Below are 20,507 nucleotides of genomic sequence, written 5' to 3'. Positions count from 1 at the left end.
TCCATTAATTTACATTTGATGTACAAAGGGATCAGTACTATAATCAGAACATATGATAGCCTATGTTCCTGAAATGGGCCAACCTGCAACACGAACACCCTTACTTTTGGTACTTTAAATATATGTTGATGCCAATACTTTTGTACTTTTACTTTAAACATTTTGAAAGCATAACTTTTACTTGTGACAAAGTATTCATACTGTAATACTTCTACTTCAGTACAGGATCTGAGTACTTCTTCCAGCTCTGGTTAGTGCTAATGTTATCACCATGGTTACGGGTTATCAGAGCCTACAAGTAGCGTTAGCATGCTAGCAGAATATCTCCCTTGTAGCAAGAATTATTACCCCATTCGGCGGGCAATTACACTTAGAGCACCGTTGTTCTTCATATTTATGACTAGCTTTACACCAAGCTGCTAGTTAATATCCCAGAACAGGAAACGAATTGAAAGAAGACACCATCCCGCCATGACAATTTCACTCCTCAACAAGTGTTAAGCTAAATCAACGACAGCCTACCGTCTGTTAGCACTTAGCTTAGCCCTGATTCCTGACCGTTTGTTATACACCTTAAAGTGAAATTATACAAAACTCACCTGAAGGAAAGTGGATTCCCCAATGAACAATGGTTTAAAGATGTAACTGTGTTCATATTCTTTTAAAAACACGGCAGTAAAGTTACATTTTAAGTTGGTTTCACCCAGCATTTTCTTAGCCGGTTTCACCCGGTGTTGGCAGCAGCACGACGACAGTTAGCTCACCTCCAAACCGTTTATTCTGCTTATTCTGATTTTAAGAAACGTATTCCTCATGGCAGCTTATTGATTCTTTACCCCAACAATATCCATGTAATTACACAGTAACTCCAGGGTGTGGTGTGAAACGCAGTTACACAAAACTGGGTTTACATGGTTTATAAAATGAAGACATACAAATAAAGAAATAGCTTTACTATAACATCATTGGCAGAATTGAAGTTATATTGCTTATTATCTTATTTCCCCCATGTTTTTAATGGCTTTTAGGAACTGCAAAAATAAGTCTTTAAGTTAATTCAACAGATAAATGGCATACTTAATTATCCCCAAAAGAACACAAAGTCATACAGTGCAAAAAGTGAGTGTCTCTTTATTAGGTATAATGCAATACGAATCAATTCCATTTTAATACAGCTTCTTCCATTCAACAAATGTAAATACAATGTGTGTGCAGGACCCAATGCTGTATGTCATCTTTTATGAAAGTTGAACATTTGATCATTCTTTAAATATTACAACTTGTGTTATACATTTTGAATTGACAGCGTACAGTACTAATGAAGGAAGTCCCTTACTGCTGCACATTGTAGTGCTGCTGTAAAAGGATTACAGTGAGATAAAATCATCTATTGTAGTGCAAAAAAAAGAAGGAAAGAAAGCTTCATTGAGGTTTCAAAGTGCATCAGCATCGCTAACTATAAAGGAATTGCTGTCACATTGTAACGTTTATGGTCTAATTAATGACCATACATCAAGTTTCAATTCACAAAATCACTACTCTTTAAAATGATGGTGTCGTGTTTTGCTGAACAATTGTAGAGTCAATGTCTCAAATTTGCACAAAAGCAACAACGATCTGTGAAATTATCATTAAATGTGATCAAATCAAAATCTGATTAATTAAAATGTAAGAATGTTGCACATCAAAATGCTAAATGAAAATCCCATACATTTGAATTAAAAAAAATACGCACTCCAATGAAAAATAAAATGTAAGACTTTCATACATTTCATGAAAAACTTCAGCGTATATTCAGCCCTCATAAATCACAAACATCCTCCTTAAAGTGCTGCCTGGGAATTATGTGATCTGAAATTTAAAAAAATGAAACTTATTTGTGGCCTTCCAATGTAATATACTTTAACTGTATAAGAGTTCACCTGTAACGCAAATGCTGCCTATATTGATGTAGTTATCTTTCATTGCAGCCATGACAGAGCAAAGTATAGAACAATCAGGGTAAAATTACTTGAGAAAAATTAAAGGAAATTCAAAAAATATATTCAAAGTAAAAAGAAGAAAGTAGCATGGATGACACAGTGGTTATTTCCAACAGTGAAGAAGACACTACAGCAAATCTTAAACCATATAAAACTACTTAGTCCTGTACACCCAAAATACTATGATCAGTCACTATCTGAGTTTATAACAGGTTCACATAAGGCATGTGGAATATAAACATGCAGGGTTACATCGCACAGACTACAGACATCTTTATGGGTGGAAAATTAATTTGGTTTTACAATTTCACCATAAACTCTGAGTCTTGGGGTTTGCACTTAAAGCAAAAGTTTGAGAATCTGGGAAAAGCTTATTCACCTTCTGGCAGAGAGTTAGGTAAAAGATTGTTACTACTTTATTGTCCGTTGAATACAAAACTACGGCTTCTCTTTGTGGTTGTTTTGTGACTCTTTTTTAGTTGCTTTGTATCTCATAGTGGTTTGATTTGTTTCATAGTCATTTCTTTGCACCCATCTCGGTCTGTTTGTAGCTATTTTGAGTTTCATCTCGGTTGGTATGCGTCTCGTTGAGTGACATATTGTAGGTCAAGGCCAATGGTTGATTCTGGTACAGATAAACAACATGTAAAGTCAGCTTAAAAGGTGCTGATAGGATTATATTGTCAAGTTTGAACACAGCCAGGCTAACTGTTTCTCCCTCTGTTTTAAGCCGTTACGCTAAGCTAAGCAGCTGCTGGCTTTAGCTTCTTAACTACGGTACAGATGTGTGTGGAATCAATCTTCTCATCTAACTCTCTTTTAGTGAAGGAGAGAAAAATGAATGTATTTTTCCAAAATGTAAAACTATACATTTCAATTTCACAACTATGAATATTTTATCCATGGTTATAACTCTCTGAACACAAAGGCCATCCTGTATTTTTGTATTAGCTTCTATCACAATCACATTAGCATGGAAACATAAAGTGCCTGGTTAAACCCTTCAAAAGGTTTCCACTGTTCATCAGTAATCCAACAGTTATTGTAAGACCGGTTCCTTTGGATCTTCTGTGTGTTAAATTAATATATTACAAAGTATTCTAACACATAACAAGTACTGAATTTTCACTGCAGACAATGTATTATCACACACAGTTCCCATAAAGCACCACATCTACGATACATGGGTTACAAAGAGCATCCTGGTAGTTTGTAGGACTTAAAGGAGAGGAGGTTTCAAAAGGAGACGGAAACCCTTCATACCCCTTCTAGCTTTTTTAGGAAGACTCTCCTCTTATTGAAAATGGACATTTTGTGTCTACTTGGTGCAGGTCTCTTTCTCTCGGTATGTACTTGGTTCAGTGTGCTGTGTGTTAAGGCTGGTGTGGGTGGCCCGCCTCATCCGCCAAGTTGAGGATGTAGCCAGCGAGGTCGTCCTCTGTGGGGATGTCAGACATTACCCACGAGTCATTGGCAGCAGTCACCTGCAGGCGACATATCGGACAGTTTCGACTCTGCCCACTCCTGCAGGGACAGAAGAGAGTGTGTCATACAGACGACTGCATACTGTACAGCTTTTCATTTCTCTATTCATGTCTTTCATTCTGTTTTAAACCGTTGTGTCTGCACAGGAGCTGATATATAAGGCTAAACTAAAGAGTGTTGTAACGTGTTTTCTGTTGTTCAACATACTGTATGTTTTTATCAAACTATTGATTCTGCTTCAATCTATATTTGCTGGTGTTTAGCCCTTAAAAAATAAAGTTTATTCCCACTGTGCTGTCCACAAAAGGGACACACACACACACACTTATTAACTGGGCAGTCTAGTATCAATTCAGCGGGACAAAAAATAAAAATAAATCTGTTATGATTTAAAAACAATTTGTATATCATATAAAACACTTGACCTATAAGTATGACGACAGATATGTGAAGTTTCATTTAGAAACATCAATGAAATCAACCACCTTACCATTTATCAATGCACTTCTGGCAGAAGCTGTGTGCACAGGGCAGAATCAGGTCGGACTTTCCGTCCATGCAGATGCAGCACTCCTCCTCATCCGTCAGCTGCTTCACTCTGCCACAGACACACACACAGGGATTGTTTTCAAAGCAGGAAGGTATGGCTTTCCAAAAAATGTAAAATCTTGGAATAAAACGCCTAAGGTTGGATGCATTTTGATGGCTTGTATTTAAAGGATTTGCCTGAGAAAAGTATGTTTCAGGGATATAAGAATGCATGAAAATGTAACAGCCTCAGCTCCTCTTATGGATGGTAATTCATCCAGGGGGATAAACGAGAGATTCTGCTGCAAAATAAATTGTTCAATCCATCTTATAAGCAGCCTGTGGGACATTTAGAAGCACGTCTTGCGTTTTCCTGAAGCATATTCATTGATTTTTTTTGTCCACTTCGGGGCTTAAGCTGAACACACACCATTGGCATATAAACACCACTGAGATGTTGTGGGTATTAACACCAAATGACGTTATAAAGAGATAGAGTTTTTTATACAGAATTGCATTTCCTTCTTGATCATTATTGATTGAACTGTGTATATTTGATCCTTTCTCTTTATGTTTTTCACTGTATTGTTTTTGAATGCTTTGTTTTTATTGGATTAATGCTGTCTGATCTTGTGGTGGTCTCTGCCTAATTACTTAGTTAATATTAATAACAAGGTAAATGTTATACATACAGTAGAGGTCTGAATCCCGCCACCAGGAGGTTTTAGATGTAGTGTCTTCCAAAGGCTCCTTAATGTGAAACCCTGTATACACCATTCATATTTTTCTCTCTCTTAAGTCATGGGGTCTTTGTCTGTTTGAGGGACTACTTCCTGTGACCTACCTGCCCATCCACATGCTGGCCTGGCAGGAGTCTGTGGAGGGCAGCTGTGCGGAGGTGGCTCCCTCTGCAGACAGAACCTCTGCAGCCTGGCTGGTGACGTCTCGGTACAGCTGGATGAACTGGTACAGGTTCATGATGCGAGAGGCCTCCACCATACCGGTCTCCTTGTTGATCTGAGAGCAGGCAAAGACAATCACATCACAGGATCAAAGCTTTGGGCAGATGTTCTCGTTGGCATGCTATGTTTGGGCTCACCTTGGTACAGAGGACTCTGACAGCCACCTTCCACAAGGCCGTGGCATCGGATCCTGGCTGCACTTCAAACAGCAGGTGCTTCTGCTGTCCAGAAGCTAGCTTAGCCGTACTGAGAGAGATCCAGCAGAACAGAGAGAGTATATTCACCTCAATAAACATGTAAACAACTTATCCACATTATTTTCAGATGATAACAACTAAAAATTCTCTGTAAGCTAGTAAGTTAAATTAGATTGGCAGAAACAGTGCCTCATGTCTAGGGAATATGATCCTCGATGAAGGAATAGTACCGAGGCTAGATGTGACTCAATCAAAAAAACGAGGACTTCCTATTAGGGCCATTGTAGATGAAGAAAAATTGAACAACTGGAACGACCGGGTCTTACACGTCGTTAAGTTCGGACACTCTCCCCAGAAACTCCTCGTAGGTCAGGTAGCCGCTGTCTCGTACGAGTCCGGCGTGTTTCACCAGCTTCTCAGGCAGACGGTTCAACGCCTGACCTGAGAGCTGCTGGCCCATCCTGGCAGCAGCAGCGGTGTGTGTGAGACGGCACCGGCAGGAGGCTGCAACGCATTCAGTTCAGCAGAGCCTGGAGGGAAACACACAGGTAAAGTATTCAGGTTTAGTTGTATGGTATGTTACAGTCTTCTATCCCTGTAGCTTGTTTGATTATTCTAAATGTGAGTGATTCATTTACAACATCATGAGTTTTTTTAAGGCACTGATAGAGGATCAATATACATCTGAAGAAGCTACTGATGAATAGAAAGCATGAGAACATTTATAAAGTGAGCCGTAAAATTTAAATGTCATTACATTATTCAGATATAGGATTGCTTACCTTATTAAGAATGTTATAAGCAGCATAGTAGTAAACTGGAGAATAAATGAGCCCAGATCAAAATGTATATCACAACTTTCTGATGAAGGTCGTTGGGTTATAGTTGCAATGTAAATTACCTTTCTACAAACTCAACGGTGTTTCCCAAATTAAATAAAACAATGCTCTTGAACAATGCTTCAAACACATTGAAAGGTCGAATACTAAGAGAAGTAGAACATGCATTTCCTTGTTTAAAAAAAATGCATGTGAATATTAAAAAGCTAAAAAGTTAACTTCCTGAAAATGCATGAAAGTGAAACAACTTGAAAAAAATAATAGTTAAAGCCCAAACGCACTACACTGCTAACATGCTGAAGGTGAAATGAAAAATGTGTTGAGTAGGACTTGTGTGTGTTTGGTGTGTTAAGTGGCCATTACATCAGTTTTCCTAGAAGTTTACAGCTTACCTCTTTAAGAAAGATAAGGTTAAATGTAACACGGGTCTCTGAGGCAGCCGGGGGGACTTTTTATCCCCATGATCACTATTGGGACAGATTTGTCACTCAGTTTGACATAATAACTACAAACTGTAACGGTTAAAAGTCTTGTAAACTGCTTAACGTTTGTATGTTGCTGAATCAGCAGCCACACAACACACATTTGAAGAACTATGAACTTCTGGATCAGCGTCTGATCAGGAGCTAATAATGCAGCATTCACACACATATGTAATTTTCCCAAGAAACTCCCAAGTTACACAACAGAGAAAGTATGCGTATAAGATAGGGCTGTCGGTACATGACAGGTTATAGACTTTGGTTTCATATTTGAGCAGCCACGTACTCCCACCTGATAGAACACCTACTAGGTTTATTGCTGTATAATCACAACTCCCTGGAAACAAAGCTGACTTCTTTAAAACAAAAATGTTTGTTCGAACTTGAGTAAAAGTACTAATACCACACTGTTAAAATACAACAACAAAAAAGTTGCTTCCAAAATGAAGTAGAAGTATAAATGAAAATACTAAGGTAAAGTTCAAGTACCTTTTTCCCGTATTGTTTGTTTTTATATGCATTAGCCTTTTCATATGTCTATTTGTTGGATATTTTTCTAATTTTGTATTGATCTCTTAATTGATCTACTATCTTATTTTACATGGTGGCTCTGTAGATACGGCTAAAATAAAATACACTAAGCTCTTGCCTGTGTCATGAAACTGAAGCTACATCTATGTTCAAAAATAAAAAAGTGTACTTAAGAACAATACTTGAGTAAATATACTTAGTTGTTTCCCACCCCTGCAGCAAACTAACATTGGAACACATCTAAAAAATTCGGTTAATAGAAACACAAAACGCACTACGCGATGAACGGGGTTTATTGGCTTAATTAGCATTATATAATAACGTCCAAATAAACAGTGCGGATGTTAAATGTGTGACTCGTCACTGTGGTGAACAGCAGCTTTTTTCTTATTTTAAAACACATATGATTTAAGATAAAACACACATACGGACCTTAGTCTAAACATGACTTGCTAATGTAGTTAGCATCATATCGCAGGTAAACAAACATTCACTAAAGCCGTAAAACCTCGCTAAAGAAAGATAAGAGCGGTACATTTGGTCCTTTATCGGGACATGGGAAAATGTGAAGTCATTTTCTTACCAAACACTCCCCAACTTTAACCAGAGGCAGGACGACAGGCAGCTCAAACTGCTAGCTTCTGTTTGTGTTGACAACAACACGGCGCCGTTTGACTACGTCTTCTTCTTCGTTGGTGTTTGTTGGCGCATTATCGTCACCTACTGGAGCGGGAGCGTAGAAGAAGAACTAAAGTACCAAAAGTAGTCATTGTACAGATTGGTCCATTTCAGAATAATATACGATATATTTGATTATAATTATTGATCATTAAAGTGTTCTCAAAGCTGGTAAAGATGCAGCTCGTTTGACTGACTTTGGATACTGCAGGGTAGCTCTTGAATTTATATCAAGTTATGTTTTCACACATTTTATCCAAGAATTGGACAAAGTTATTGCATTTCAAAAAGTATTTGTTACACGGCACAATCTGGGGTTGGATTTAACATTTAAAAAGGTGTTCATGTCTCAAGCTTAATGTTAATTTAATGTCATAAATGTACCAGCAGATGACAGCAAAGGACACCAAACACAAACGTCTGAGACAGGATTAGTTTGGTCAGAGCCAACACAAATTCTGTATACCACACAAAATCCACGTGTTTTTTTTCAAGCCGTTAAGTCTTTTTAGAAAATAAAGATAATAGTGGAAAGCTCCATCCAATACAGCTTATATTACCTTCAGTCTGTTGAATAAATATCGGAATATTATAAGGACTTTGTAGAAGTAAATAAGTGACCTGCCCTTTTCTCTCTTGAGTCATGAACATTCATAATGTTTTCAGTGTATTATCACACCTTTGATGAGGAGAAACTTCTTAATGTGGCTGCCTGGTCCTCTGGCTCACAAGTCCTGACAGAATTACTCATGAAGACTGTCTAATGAGCCATTCAAACTTTTCCTCCTTGGCTTTTTTCTTTCACATTTTTTAGATTGTGTTTAATATTAGATATAGGAAGCAGTGCAGCAATGAAGCTATCCTCATTCATTAGAACGTAGAGACAGCCCAAAGGCAGCTATTGATTGGATAAATCTGAATGTATGACTTCCTAAAACTGTCCTGATAATCAGACAGAAATCTCGTTTTAGTTTCACTGCATTATACCATTTGATCACTGATTTCAGACATCTGTTATCAGGTTGTAAAAAAAGTAAGAAAACAGCGCATTTACAGACAAATGCAACTATTTGAATGTTCAATTTCCACATGAGGACCAACTATGCAGTGTGGATGCGTAGCTGGAAAGGGTTTGCCGTCGAGGGACTGCCAAAGTGACTCTGAGCAAGGAACCAAATCTGCTCCAGAGGTGCTGTACTCTGGCTGATCCTGCCCTGACGTGTTTGTGGTCTGATGTGTTAATTGACAAATAAAGGAAGCAGCCATGTAAGAACAGTTTTATATACAGATTTAGGAAAATGTACATTTGTATAAAGGTTCCACACTGAACAGATTAGTCATTTTAATACATTTAAAACAAAAGGGCTGTACCAAAAAGAAATGCAGAAGCAAAATGTCAATTAATTCTGTCCAAACCAGGTTTTTCTGCACAGTTACAGATAAAGACAGGGCTATGGTATTAATATTATTATACCGTTAACAAGTAGATTTCAGTGGTGGCTGTGTTTGTTTCAGACTCCAGTGATCTAACATTTCAATTAACTCCAACACTTTGTAAAGTCCACATTTATTGCAAAAAGATAGATGTAATAGCTTCCCAAATAAACAACATGTTTTTATCTGATTAAATATTCTTCTTCAATCCATATTATTTGCATAAAGCCTTTAGAAACATCATTTTGGTCCTCTTCAAAAAACTCTCTGCACACAAAATGAAACACCCACCCGTAATAAAGATGCAGCGATCTCCCTGCAGCATAATTTACATTTATACAGTATAACCGGAATAAAAATAAAGCTGTTTTCATAATATGTTCAGGGTGTGGACAACACACATGTGGAGCTTCTTTCAAACACCTCAATAAAAGCTTTGCATTAAAAACATGACATTCAGTTCAGCCCTAGAAAACATCATGATGCTGCGTTTCCACCGCATGGCAGCTCCATCCTCTTACTCTGTTTGGCTTTTCCATTATAGTCGATTATATTTGGCAGCTCAGAGGCTCCTATACCCAGGAATGATCAGTACCTCAAAGTTTCATGTTAGAGATGTATAGTATGTCCGAGCAAAAGTTGCGTTAATTAGCATTAAAGGACAAATGGACAATAGTACATAAATGGCATGGCTGATTTGGACCGTATTGGAGTGTTTTTTGAGGATGCTCTCTGACCATTTCAGGATATATCTGTACTCCCGGTGGGTAGATATTGATGAATTCTAAGTTGATTTTGAACTTTTAGTCAACGCGGGATCGTTTGTGTTGGACATATTGCTTTAATATTTGATCAAAAATACAGATAAAACTTTAGGGTACGTAACATTTACAGGTTCACAGTTCTGGCTAGTAGACTTATTGTAGTTTATAATTATGATCACTGATCGGTCAGACATAATGGTCACAGGACATCCTTCACAAACTTTGTTAAATAGCACACTACCGTCAATAGCCATTGAGCCTTGAACCAAGATTTCAAGAGGACATAATATGCTAATTTTGTTTCTCCTGTGACATGTCTCCATGCTTTAATGTTCAAAAAGCTCTTTATTTTTCTCATACTGCCTGTGATGCAGCACCTCTTTTCACCCTCTGACTGAAAGCAGAGCCCAGTCTGCTCTGATTGGTTAGCTGGCCGGCTCTGTTGTGCGAGTCGTACCATGGGTTGGAAACGCAGCTATACAGGAGATCTCTGAACAACCCAAGAAAATATGGATAGCTTTGAATCCCATAAACTTAATTTCCCAGAAGTAGTCCAAAATGAACTCCCAAATCAATCCTGTACATCACAGAAGATACTTTCCCTCTGTTAATTTATGAACTGGCTCACAGGCTGTGTGGTCCATAAGCTGATAGTCCTTATGATGAGCCACTCCTTCTGAGTGGCGGTGACAACGAGCCGCACACACTCGATGTCGAAGCCGATCTTATGATCGACGTTGTCCACCTCGATGCTCCCGCCTTTAAACTCCCCCAGTGTGATGTAGGACGTGCACTGCCGGCCCTGTTTAGTGTCCACAGACTTCTGTCCCACCTCCAGCGCTCCGTGGTGAAGGATGTCATTTTGTCTGTCCTCGGTGCCCGTCACTATTTTAATCCTGCTGATTTTAGTCGATTTGTTAAAGATTATAAGAAAGAAATCCCCCGTGCACGGAGGCTTCCCCCAGAAGTACTCGTCCACAGTGCTGTAAGCCTTGGTGGCGTCGTAGTTCTCAAAGACGTTGATGTTGGTGTAAAGGCTGGCAGGAGGGTTGTCGGGAATGTCTATGGAGTCTTCCTCGAAGTCGTCGTCCTTCAGCTTGTTCTCTGCTCCTTTGTAGGACGAGTAGTAGCCCATGTGCTGAAACAGCGAGGGCTTGAAGCGGATCACGTCCTTCTGGGCCAGCAGACCCCTGAAGTGGATGAGCAGCCAGTCGCAGGGCATCTCCTGGTAGAACATGAGGAGGAAATGAGCCAGGCGCGGCAGGTCTCTGGAGTGGTACAGCTTCCCGATGTAGCCCAGCTTGGAGAACTCCAGCATCACCCAGTAGGATCCTTCTCTGGAGGTGATCACCTTCTTCAGCCCTGTCAGAAAGTTTCTGGAGCAGCGCACGTCGTCCTCCAGCATCATGTAGAAGTGAGACAGGTTGGTGCAGAAGTTGAGGAGGAAAGCGTAGTCCACGTTCTGCTTGGAGCGGAAGCGGACGCGGTCCTCCGGGTCGTTGTAGTTCCTCTTCAGCCCGTCCAGAGAGGGGTAGTACTCCTCCGGGGCCTGGATCACCAGCAGGCGTCCCGCTATGATGTGGTGCGCAAACTTCCTGGTGATTTCCTGCACCAGGTTCTCACACCAGGCCAGGTCAAAGTCTGCCAGGTGGACCACGACCACGATCTCTTTGAGCTCCTCGTAGCTGGACTGATCGAAGATGGATTTGATCGTCTCCAGGAGGTAGTTCCCCTTTTTCCTCTTCACAGATGACAAACCGATGGTGAGATACTCTGGGAAGATCAAAGTCACTTTAGTTACTTCATAAAGGCAAAAGGAACACAACTGTTTACCACAACTACAGAAAAAAGCCCTTCATCAGAGTAATATCTGTGGTAGAAATACTGACTTTTGCGTGGCAGAGGGATTCCTGCGAGGTAGCGATACGTCACGTTGATGGTCCCGGAGAAGTTGGACAGATCCCTGAAGGTGTGCACGTATCTCTCTGAGTTCCCAGGATGCATCAGGGTCTCTCCCAGCTGTCTCTTTTCTGCCTCCTGAAAAACAAATAAGGCAAGGCAAGGCAAGGCAAGGCAAGTTTATTTATATAGCACCTTTCAACACAAGGCAATTCAAAGTGCCTTACAAACATGAAAGACATTAAGTCTTATAGTGCAGTATAAACACATTATAAAAATGCATTTAAAAACAGTCATTAAAGAGCAAAGATAATGAAATAAACACAACAGGTATAAAATACATGAATAAAAGTCACAGTGCAATATCAGAACAGTTCAATTAAAAGCAGCGGCAAAAAGGAATGTTTTCAGCCTGGATTTAAAAGTAGTAAGAGTTGCAGCGGCCCTGCAGGGTTCTGGGAGTTTGTTCCAGATATTTGGAGCATAACAAGAACACACAGTCAAAAATCCCCCAGGGTTACCTTGCATTTGATCATTGACTTAGATTTTACTGCATGAGTTGAGTGAGAAATATTGCTGTTTTAAAAAAGCAACCCGTATTTATTTCAATTTATCAATACTTTTCTTCGTTTCTTGGTTCTTGATTCACCATGGAGGCATGGGAGATAAACAAAGCCTTCTTTAAATGTTTAAGGTTACAGGGTGGTTTATATACACACATTATCTAAGTATGTATTAAGATATTTGAGTATGTAAGCTTACACAGGAAAACCTAGTTTTTAAAGTAAAAGTTCTGAAACTAGAAAATGTTCCTCTGTAATTGAGCTCATTGTTTACTTTTAACTAAGGTTCATTTCTCATGTGTGTTTAGGTAAACTACAGTCTAACTTCAGAACATCTGAAAACACTTCAGTTGAGTATACTTAAGTTTAGTACAAGTGCCTGAAATGACAAAATGAAAACTAGTACATTAAGCATGAAGAAAAAGGGGATGATTCTCACCAGCACGTATCCATCGTCCATGTAGAGGTTGAAGAAGAGGAGGAAGGTGATGAGGAAGCCGAGGAAGGGGAACATGGAGCGTTTCCTGAAGCACCTCATCTTGTCCACGGACTTCCACATGAGCCTCAAGATCTCTGCAGGGATTCAGAGATAAAACAGGAAAGCCGGTCATCAAAAGTTTAATACCTCTTTGGCTATAAAACCAAAACCAAGAGCTGAAGGACGCTATAACAGATCTGCAGAGAAGAGACTTCTTTCTGCGAGCTGTTCCTTTCACCTCCCACACGCTCATTTGCTCCTTTGTTAATATGAAAATATCGATTAGAGCGGCTCTAATTAAAAGAATCATTAGTCGCAGCCCTGAAGTATCAATCTGCACGCTGGGTGGATCTTCCTCTTTAATTGGGTTGTGATGAGGTGCTCAGCGTGACAGATGTGGCCATCAGTGCTGACACACACACACACACACACACACACACACACACACACACGCCCCACAGAAGGCTGATTTTATCACTGGATTAAGCAGAGTGACTGCTAATAATGGATCGTTTTAGTCGTTAATCTGACATCACAAGGGGAAACGTTGCTCATCTGTTCAGTTAGTGAGTGTTGTTTGAAAACGTATTACACACAAAGTGACGTCTCCTTTATAAAACTAACTCCTGCAGCCCCCCCCCAGTGATGACAGGCTTGGGAGTAAAGGACTAAATTATTAGGATACAAAATAAGTATTTCCTTGCCTCTAACTCCTCCATTGTTAACTTCCATAACATCGTGACATCACTTTGTAACACTCAGGCTTCTATTGGCTAGCGCTCCAACACTGGAGCAAATCAATCACAGCAGACTGGGCTCTGGTTTCAGACAGAGGGTGAAAACAGGTGCTGCAGAACAGTCAGGATGAGAAAAATAAAGAGCTTTTTGAACATTAAAGCATGGAGACATGTCCCAGGAGAGGCACTAAATATAAATATAAATATGAACCTGAAAATTATTATAAGGCCTTTTGAAGTAACCCTTATTGTCTATCCTACTTGGCCCCTCATCTAAAAAAAACAGCAGTTCCCACGACACCCTCCCTAATTCTGAAGTTGCTCAAGATAAAAACGTAGCCTTGGATGTGAGAAGTCGTGAGGTCCCCCGTGATAAGGACATTTATGCTGCTGCCGCTGGGCCCGATAGCTCAATAGACAACTTATTATTCAGTGTGTTATTCATTGCTTGAGTTCTGCTTTAAAGAAAGAGGGAAAAAAACATCTATATCTGAAAGTGAAGAAAGTCATTTTCTTTTTTCAGCCAAGTAAAAACGCTCCGCCTGAAAGATGCAGCGGCAAGCTAAGTGGAAACTCAATGACATCTGGGAGTCAATATTATGAAATTCCTCATAAACACACACACACACACACACACACACACACACACACACACACGCACACACCATTATCTGAGATAGCAGCCTGCAAAATCAGATATTGAAACGATGAAAGAATCTCCAACAAGGTGAAATGACGGCCACATGCTCTGCCTGCGAGAGAAAACACCGCTGAGAAATTACATTTTTTGTTTGCTTTCTCTGAGTAAATCTAAACAACAAACAAGCCTCCCACAGGTCACGTACATTTATATGGAAATGAGGGTACGTCTATGAATAAATGAGCCCTGATTGTTGTTGGTTGTGTTTGCTTTGGTTTAAGAAACTGCTTCTCTGCCAAGTTTTTTTGTTTTCCCTCGGCAAATTATCAGGGTCTGCCCGAAAGCTCATTTCTATGACTGAAGTCATTTCAGATTAGAGGAAGGGGAGCAATAACAGGTAGAGAGGAATACCAATGAGTTTTAAAAGACTATAGGAGGATCTGTCCAACTACAGTGCAAACGGGAGGTTTGTCCTTTCCGGAGAAAACTCAACAGAAAAGTTGGCAGCATTTATTATTAAAAAAGCCTGCTGCTTTTCTACAGGTAAACATTGTGCAGTATGTAAACAATGGCTTGTGTTTACCTAATGGTCTTTTCTCATATCTTGGTTTCAGGTTTCAAGGTTTCAAGGTTTCTTGCTGTATTGATTTGAGTCAAAGTAGAGTTTGTTAAGTTTGATTCTGTTTCTGCTTTAGTTTAAAAAAGCCCTACTAGGCTCATTTTCTCCTGTAATGTGTTGTATATGTTTTAGTGCATGTAAATGGTCTGCAAAGGCTAAAATCCCCTATAGTCCTTGTTTGGTTCTGGAACATAGTGACATTGCTATGTAACACTTGAGCTTTTACGTGATAAACTAAAGGGGCGGGACATCTCTAAGCTGTTGACCAATCACAACAGAGCCGGTCAGCTAACCAATCAGAGCAGACTGGGCTCTGGTTTCAGACAGAGGGTGAAAAGAGGAGCTGCAGCACAGGCAGTATGAGAACAATTATATTATATTATATTATATTATATAATATAATATTATATAATATAATATTATATTATATAATATTATATTATATAATTTTGCCTTTTTCGGCATTTTATTGTTCAAACCTCACGTCAGAGAGTTGTCAGGATGCAGCAAACACAGAAACAGGAGATTAGAACAAGCAGGGGAAACCTCAGGTGTGTTACAAAGGATTTTCTTTGTTCCCACACATCCTTAGATTTTCTGTTCAACATTCCCATCAGGTCGCATCAGAGACAGATCCTTAAATTAAGATTTAATGCCAGAAAAATTCTGATCTGAGCAGTAATTTGGAAAATTGACAGACTTAATAAAAGTAATAAGGTGCTTGAGGGATTCACCAACTGTGAAGATGTGATTTTGGAGAATGAGTGAGTGATGATTTAAATTAACTAACGTCCATCAAGGTGCCCTTCAGCGAGACACTTCATCCCACTTAAAGTCAGCAGCAGCAGCAGCAGCTACACCTCCACCAGTACGACACTGCTCTGGGTATACTGGGAGGCTCCCAGGTGTGGGAATATATAAACTCTGGAACTTGGCTGTGTGCTTTCTCAGCAAAAACAATCCCTGAATACATTAAGGAATATAAAGATGGATGGGAGACTTGTTGCTGCAGCGAGACTCGATTGTGCAACATATGCAAAATATACTGAATACTATACTGCTGATTGTTCCTTTTCTTTACTATGCTGCTATTATTTGTATTATTATGCTTGTATAAGTATTTGATTCCACGTGTGCTTGCCTTTTGATTAAATATTTGAGTAAATACTTAGTTTTTCGTCCTCTTCCCTTAACAGTTAGAAATTGGTTGACTAACTTTTCCGTTGAAATGTGTCTGCATGCTTGTGACAGTACATTAGATAGCAATCTTCTTCACTCATTTATAATCCAGCGTTGGCAATTTCATAAGCATTTATCACTGGAAGAAAAACATATGTATGGTGTTGTATTTTTCCTGTTGTCCAAAAATCCAGGATAAGATCAAATCTGACAACGTGTTAGTTCTTCCTTTCATACGTTGGGACTTCCTGAGACTGTGTGGCTTTCCGACCCCAGTCCATGTGTCTTATTGAAGAGCTCATAAATATATAGTTTCACTGTTGTAAAAATGCCCAGAAATGTCCTAAAGCAGCATTTCAATGTATTGTGACCAACAGGAGGAAAAAGTGTTGAAAGAGTGTGAAAGAGTGTTTTTGTTGGGTCTATTTCCAGCGGCGGACTAGTACACCATTACTGCTTTGCTATAATGAGGAGCAAAATGTTTAATGGAGGGGTTTCTTTAAATTCATATGTTTTTTTGACGTTAATTCATCATAACTCTGAACATTTCCTTCATATTTAAGGTGTTTTTTGATATGTTGTGTAAAGGGCCTTACAGTGAAGCTCTTCCCTCAGTGTATAACCTTACACAGATGGAAGCCGAGACTTTCTCTGGAGTTGAGTGCCTGCTGCAGCCCTGGCAGTAATAACAGTAATGCTCTGCAGTATAGGACGAGTAGATCACGGTGTCGCTGAGATGTGCTCTGGAATCTGTGCCAAGGGCTGTTAATGCCTTTTTTTAAAACTCCTCTAGTTTATGAACTTCACACAGCCTTGTGGAACTCTGTGAATATAATTTAATACACAATGTGCATCTTAGACATTATATCCTGCTATTATTCTCCATCTCCATCCTGCCTCCGCGGGCCCCAGGCGGAGAGCTAATGTGGGTCAAAGCACTGACTGCTGAGGAGAGCCCATCCTCATTACAGCAGCCGCCACTGGGACTACTGAAGAAGCCTTTCATGTTCCTCTTTGACCTGAAAGGTAAATACACTCCAGATGCATTTACATGTTGCGCAGGCTGCTGCTGCGCACAAGAGCCCCTCTTCAGACGCAGAGGAGGGTGTCTGCTGCAGGCTGGGGGCCGCTTTAATCGCAAGGACTGTGCTGCTGCATGATCACTGATGTCTGAGGTTACTTTAAACAAGGATAATGGTACTCAGAAAAGGTTCAACGCAGCAGGAGAATGAACTGTAGGTCTTGTTTTGATTCAATTTCGAGTTTTTAGAGGCTTGTATCTTGTGTCAGAATAAAACAGACAGCCTGAGTGGTGCAGGAATGAGTCCAAAAACCCAGAAATGAGTCACTTCCTCCACTCAAAGTCATCTGTTTTATGAACATGTTTGGTTGCCAAAAATAAGCCTGCGGTTAACACAAGCTTTAGAGATGCTCACATTTTGTTCTACTACAAAAAGACATCAGTAAATACCCCACTTGGTAATGTCCGAACGTGTCGTGTACCATTGCTAAGCTAAAGGCGGCTAATGCTTGGAGTCATGGCGTTGGGTTGTCTCATTTAGACACTTGGTACAACCGCCATTTTTAAAGCCCATAGAAGCTTTACTCAGCACGGACACATCCAGAAACCCTGCACAATCTGCTGGGGTACCTTAAGAATAAATTGAAGTTCAGGAAGTTCAAATCTGTTTAAAAGCGTTCTCCACGATTTAGCAGGAGTTTCATGATGGACAGATTCTAAAACAGGTATGAAATTTATAGAAGAAACAAGAACAATGTAGTCTTTTTGTGCCAAATATTCTTCTCTCTAAGACTGAACTTCTTTACACACAGCACAAATCTGGCTGTTCAAAGAGACAACAATGAATGGAAAGTGGACGACATGCTGATGGACGTTTAGTTAATTTAGCAGGGAACACACTGAGTTTGTTTTGTCTGAAATTCTGCACACTGCCTCGACTCCGCCTTTGGCTCGACTGTTTTGTAAGCTTCCTTTAATAAGACATGAATATGAAGTCACAGCAAATCCATATTCAACTCAGAAGTTATGAGGATGCAATGCTTTGAAAATACTAATTATAGAATGGCTAATCAGATGCTGTTGTTAATAAGACTGTGTGTTCAACAACAAGGCCATTTGGTAAACACCATTGTTCATTTGCTTGTTAACATCCAGCGGAAGCCACACCGACACAGCCGAGTGTGTGTGTGTGTGTGTGTGTGTGTGTGTGTGTGTGTGTGTGTGTGTGTGTGTGTGTGTGTGTGTGTGTGTGTGTGTGTGTGTGTGTGTGTGTGTGTGTGTGTGTGTGTGTGTGTGTGTGTGTGTGTGTGTGTGTGTGTGTATTGATAGTGTTACACTGATCAAAATGTGCTGCTGCTGTTTGTTTTAATGTTTTTCACTGATTTCATTTGTGAGAATTTAAACACTTTTTTAACATCGATGAAACTCTAGGATTTTAGCCTTTGCGGACCATTTACATGCACAAAAGTCTATATAACGCACTACAGGGAAGGGAAATAATCAGAAAAGCGTAATAGGGCCTCTTTAGAGTTCTTTACAGATGTTTTGAATTGACAGAAATCAAAGTAAGACCTTAACAACACAATCCTAACATGCAGATATCACATGGGGAGATTTCATGTCCCATAATGAGGGTTACTTCCAGTTTGATTGAGGCACTGACATTCAATCTCCGGGCAGATTAAAGTTGGCGCACGGATAGGAACTCAGAGCAAAATGTTAATAGAGTTCAGAGGGAGAGAGCAAGTGAATCATCGGCAAATAAACAGCATTTTCTTCCAGAAGAAAGCAAATGTTGTTGCTACAAGCGGGGAGTTTAAGCGCCTGCCTCTGTGCCGGGCTCGATGTGTTTACTTATTCATCAAGGCGGGGGGGGGGGGGGGGCTCCTCAGTCTGCAGGATCCAGCAGTTAACCTCTTCCTGCTGCTGGACGAGGGGGCAGACCCATTAAAAATGCATGGGAACAGGCGCAGCTGCAACATATTCATGCACCACGATGCATGTTTGGTTGTCTGATGCAACTCCCTCTGCAGCGAGGGGACTGGAGTTGAAGCAGCATTTCTTCTTGTTGCAAAAGGATCTTAAAATGATTGGTTTTGCACATTTTAGCCATTTTACTATGAGTCAGTGCTCATTAATTTTGCACAGGTATCTTTTAAGGCAAAAAACAAAAGTACCTGAAGGGGATTTTCAAAAGGAATGAAGCACAGAGGGGACATGTAATATATTTTACTTCGACTTAGAGGCAAGTCTGCATTAAATAGGATACATTTTGTCATGATAAAGTACATTGAAGGGACCAACTGTCAACTAATAACTCAACAGTAATGTAACATAAATCACTTTATGCACAGGGATGTTGACACTAAGCAACTGTTGGTTGAGTTGTGTGCTTTTCTGCAATATAAACTACTTCAAAACAGTCCATATGAACCAATGGTTTCCAGGAACAGTAAGAGAGAAATCTAAACCCGTTTTATTTCGCGATAAGAAATAGTAAACTAATCGTAGCTTAAATGATGGTCCTTTAAATGGTATTCCCCTTCTCATTTCCACTGTTTATATACAGTCATAGAGATATTAAGGAGAAGGAAGGAACCTTTCTCTGTGACAGCAGTGATTTCTTTTGTAGCCGAGGGAAGACAAGCAGTAACAGCAGGGGGGCAGTGATGCATGTTTCAGATCTGACGTTTGAGATCAGCGGAAAACCGGAATCAAAACAAGACGTGACAACAGACAAGAACCTGAAGCTACAGCTGTAGAGACCTGCCTGCTGGAGGAGAGAGGAGCACGACAGAACTGCAGCGTGCAAACAGAAGAACCTTTAACATATTTTATTCAATGTTTCTTCAAATGTGACTTAACTAACATGCTGTTTTCAAGCAAAACATTATCCTTTTTATTGAAAGCAGCTAAAGCAAATATGGTGAATGGACTGCATTTAAATAGCCTTTGAAAAGCTCTTTACAGTAAGTCAGCTCGCACATACACACACACACACACACACACACACACACTGGCACCTGTATAACTCAGTTCACGGCTTACTTTTCTCATATATTCTTTAAATGAATTGATTTGCATTTAGTTTTTTTACATCAATGTATGATCATTATATTTGTGGTATGGAATGTTTTTAATAGAGTGTCTTTTAAGTTCTGAGAAAAGCGCTGTATAGATTAAATGTATTATATCTATTAAGCGATTATTATCATTATTAGGAGAGGCTTTGACTCACACACTGAAGCATCTGGTATCTGATCCGAGGACAGTTTGACATGCTTCCTGCCGGGTCTGGAGATTGAACCACCAACCCCCTGATTGGTGGACCACCACTAAATTATTCCATATTAAATGTGGATCTAGTTTGATTACAACTGAAGGTTGGTGCAGTATTTCACAATGTTTCTCTCATGATTTCCCACTTTCTTCTTGGACGAGCCAAAATCTCATTGTCTAAAGATAAAAATCAATGATCCAAGAGGCTTT

General features: G+C 39.8%; 2 protein-coding genes across 6 annotated transcripts in view; both read right to left on the bottom strand.

Moving 5' to 3' along the window:
* Window positions 1–1,106: 1,106 nt before the first annotated feature.
* On the bottom strand, window positions 1,107–7,722 carry rnf141 (ring finger protein 141). 2 transcript variants are annotated; one of them, XM_063898342.1, is made up of 6 exons: window positions 7,590–7,722; window positions 5,481–5,684; window positions 5,095–5,203; window positions 4,840–5,012; window positions 3,958–4,065; window positions 1,107–3,506 (listed from the first exon to the last, which is right to left on the bottom strand). In XM_063898342.1, exons 2-6 carry the CDS (start codon window positions 5,612–5,614, stop codon window positions 3,356–3,358), a joined length of 675 nt encoding a protein of 224 aa, XP_063754412.1. In that variant the 5' UTR covers window positions 5,615–5,684; window positions 7,590–7,722; the 3' UTR covers window positions 1,107–3,355. The 2 variants fall into 2 exon arrangements, with proteins under 2 accessions (XP_063754412.1, XP_063754421.1); XM_063898351.1 differs by lacking the exon at window positions 7,590–7,722 and adding an exon at window positions 5,937–5,957.
* Window positions 7,723–8,995: 1,273 nt separating this feature from the next.
* Window positions 8,996–20,507, bottom strand: part of LOC134884186 (alpha-1,3-mannosyl-glycoprotein 4-beta-N-acetylglucosaminyltransferase C-like) — a 56,346-nt gene continuing 44,834 nt past the window's right edge. For all 4 annotated transcript variants that reach the window (XM_063912916.1, XM_063912900.1, XM_063912908.1 and 1 more), the window contains 3 exons: window positions 12,784–12,917; window positions 11,772–11,919; window positions 8,996–11,655 (listed from right to left, as the gene is read on the bottom strand). In XM_063912916.1, the coding sequence (XP_063768986.1) occupies window positions 10,490–11,655; window positions 11,772–11,919; window positions 12,784–12,903 (1,434 nt within the window). In that variant the 5' untranslated portion in view covers window positions 12,904–12,917 and the 3' untranslated portion in view covers window positions 8,996–10,489. The remainder of the gene's footprint in view (window positions 11,656–11,771; window positions 11,920–12,783; window positions 12,918–20,507) is intronic.

Source organism: Eleginops maclovinus, chromosome 2, assembly GCF_036324505.1.
Source record: "Eleginops maclovinus isolate JMC-PN-2008 ecotype Puerto Natales chromosome 2, JC_Emac_rtc_rv5, whole genome shotgun sequence".
Lineage (NCBI taxonomy): Eukaryota > Metazoa > Chordata > Actinopteri > Perciformes > Eleginopidae > Eleginops > Eleginops maclovinus.
Note: the sequence above shows the minus strand (reverse complement) of the source record. Positions and strands in the feature narration are given on the sequence as shown.

Excerpts from the sequence above, each read along its gene's own strand:
- rnf141 (XM_063898342.1), bottom strand. The coding sequence starts at position 5,614 with ATGGGCCAGCAGCTCTCAGGTCAGGCGTTGAACCGTCTGCCTGAGAAG. Across the intron at positions 5,204-5,480 it reads GTGTCCGAACTTAACGACGT|TACGGCTAAGCTAGCTTCTG; the intron begins GTAAGACCCGGT and ends GATCTCTCTCAG. Across the intron at positions 5,013-5,094 it reads TCAGAGTCCTCTGTACCAAG|ATCAACAAGGAGACCGGTAT; the intron begins GTGAGCCCAAAC and ends GCCTGCTCTCAG.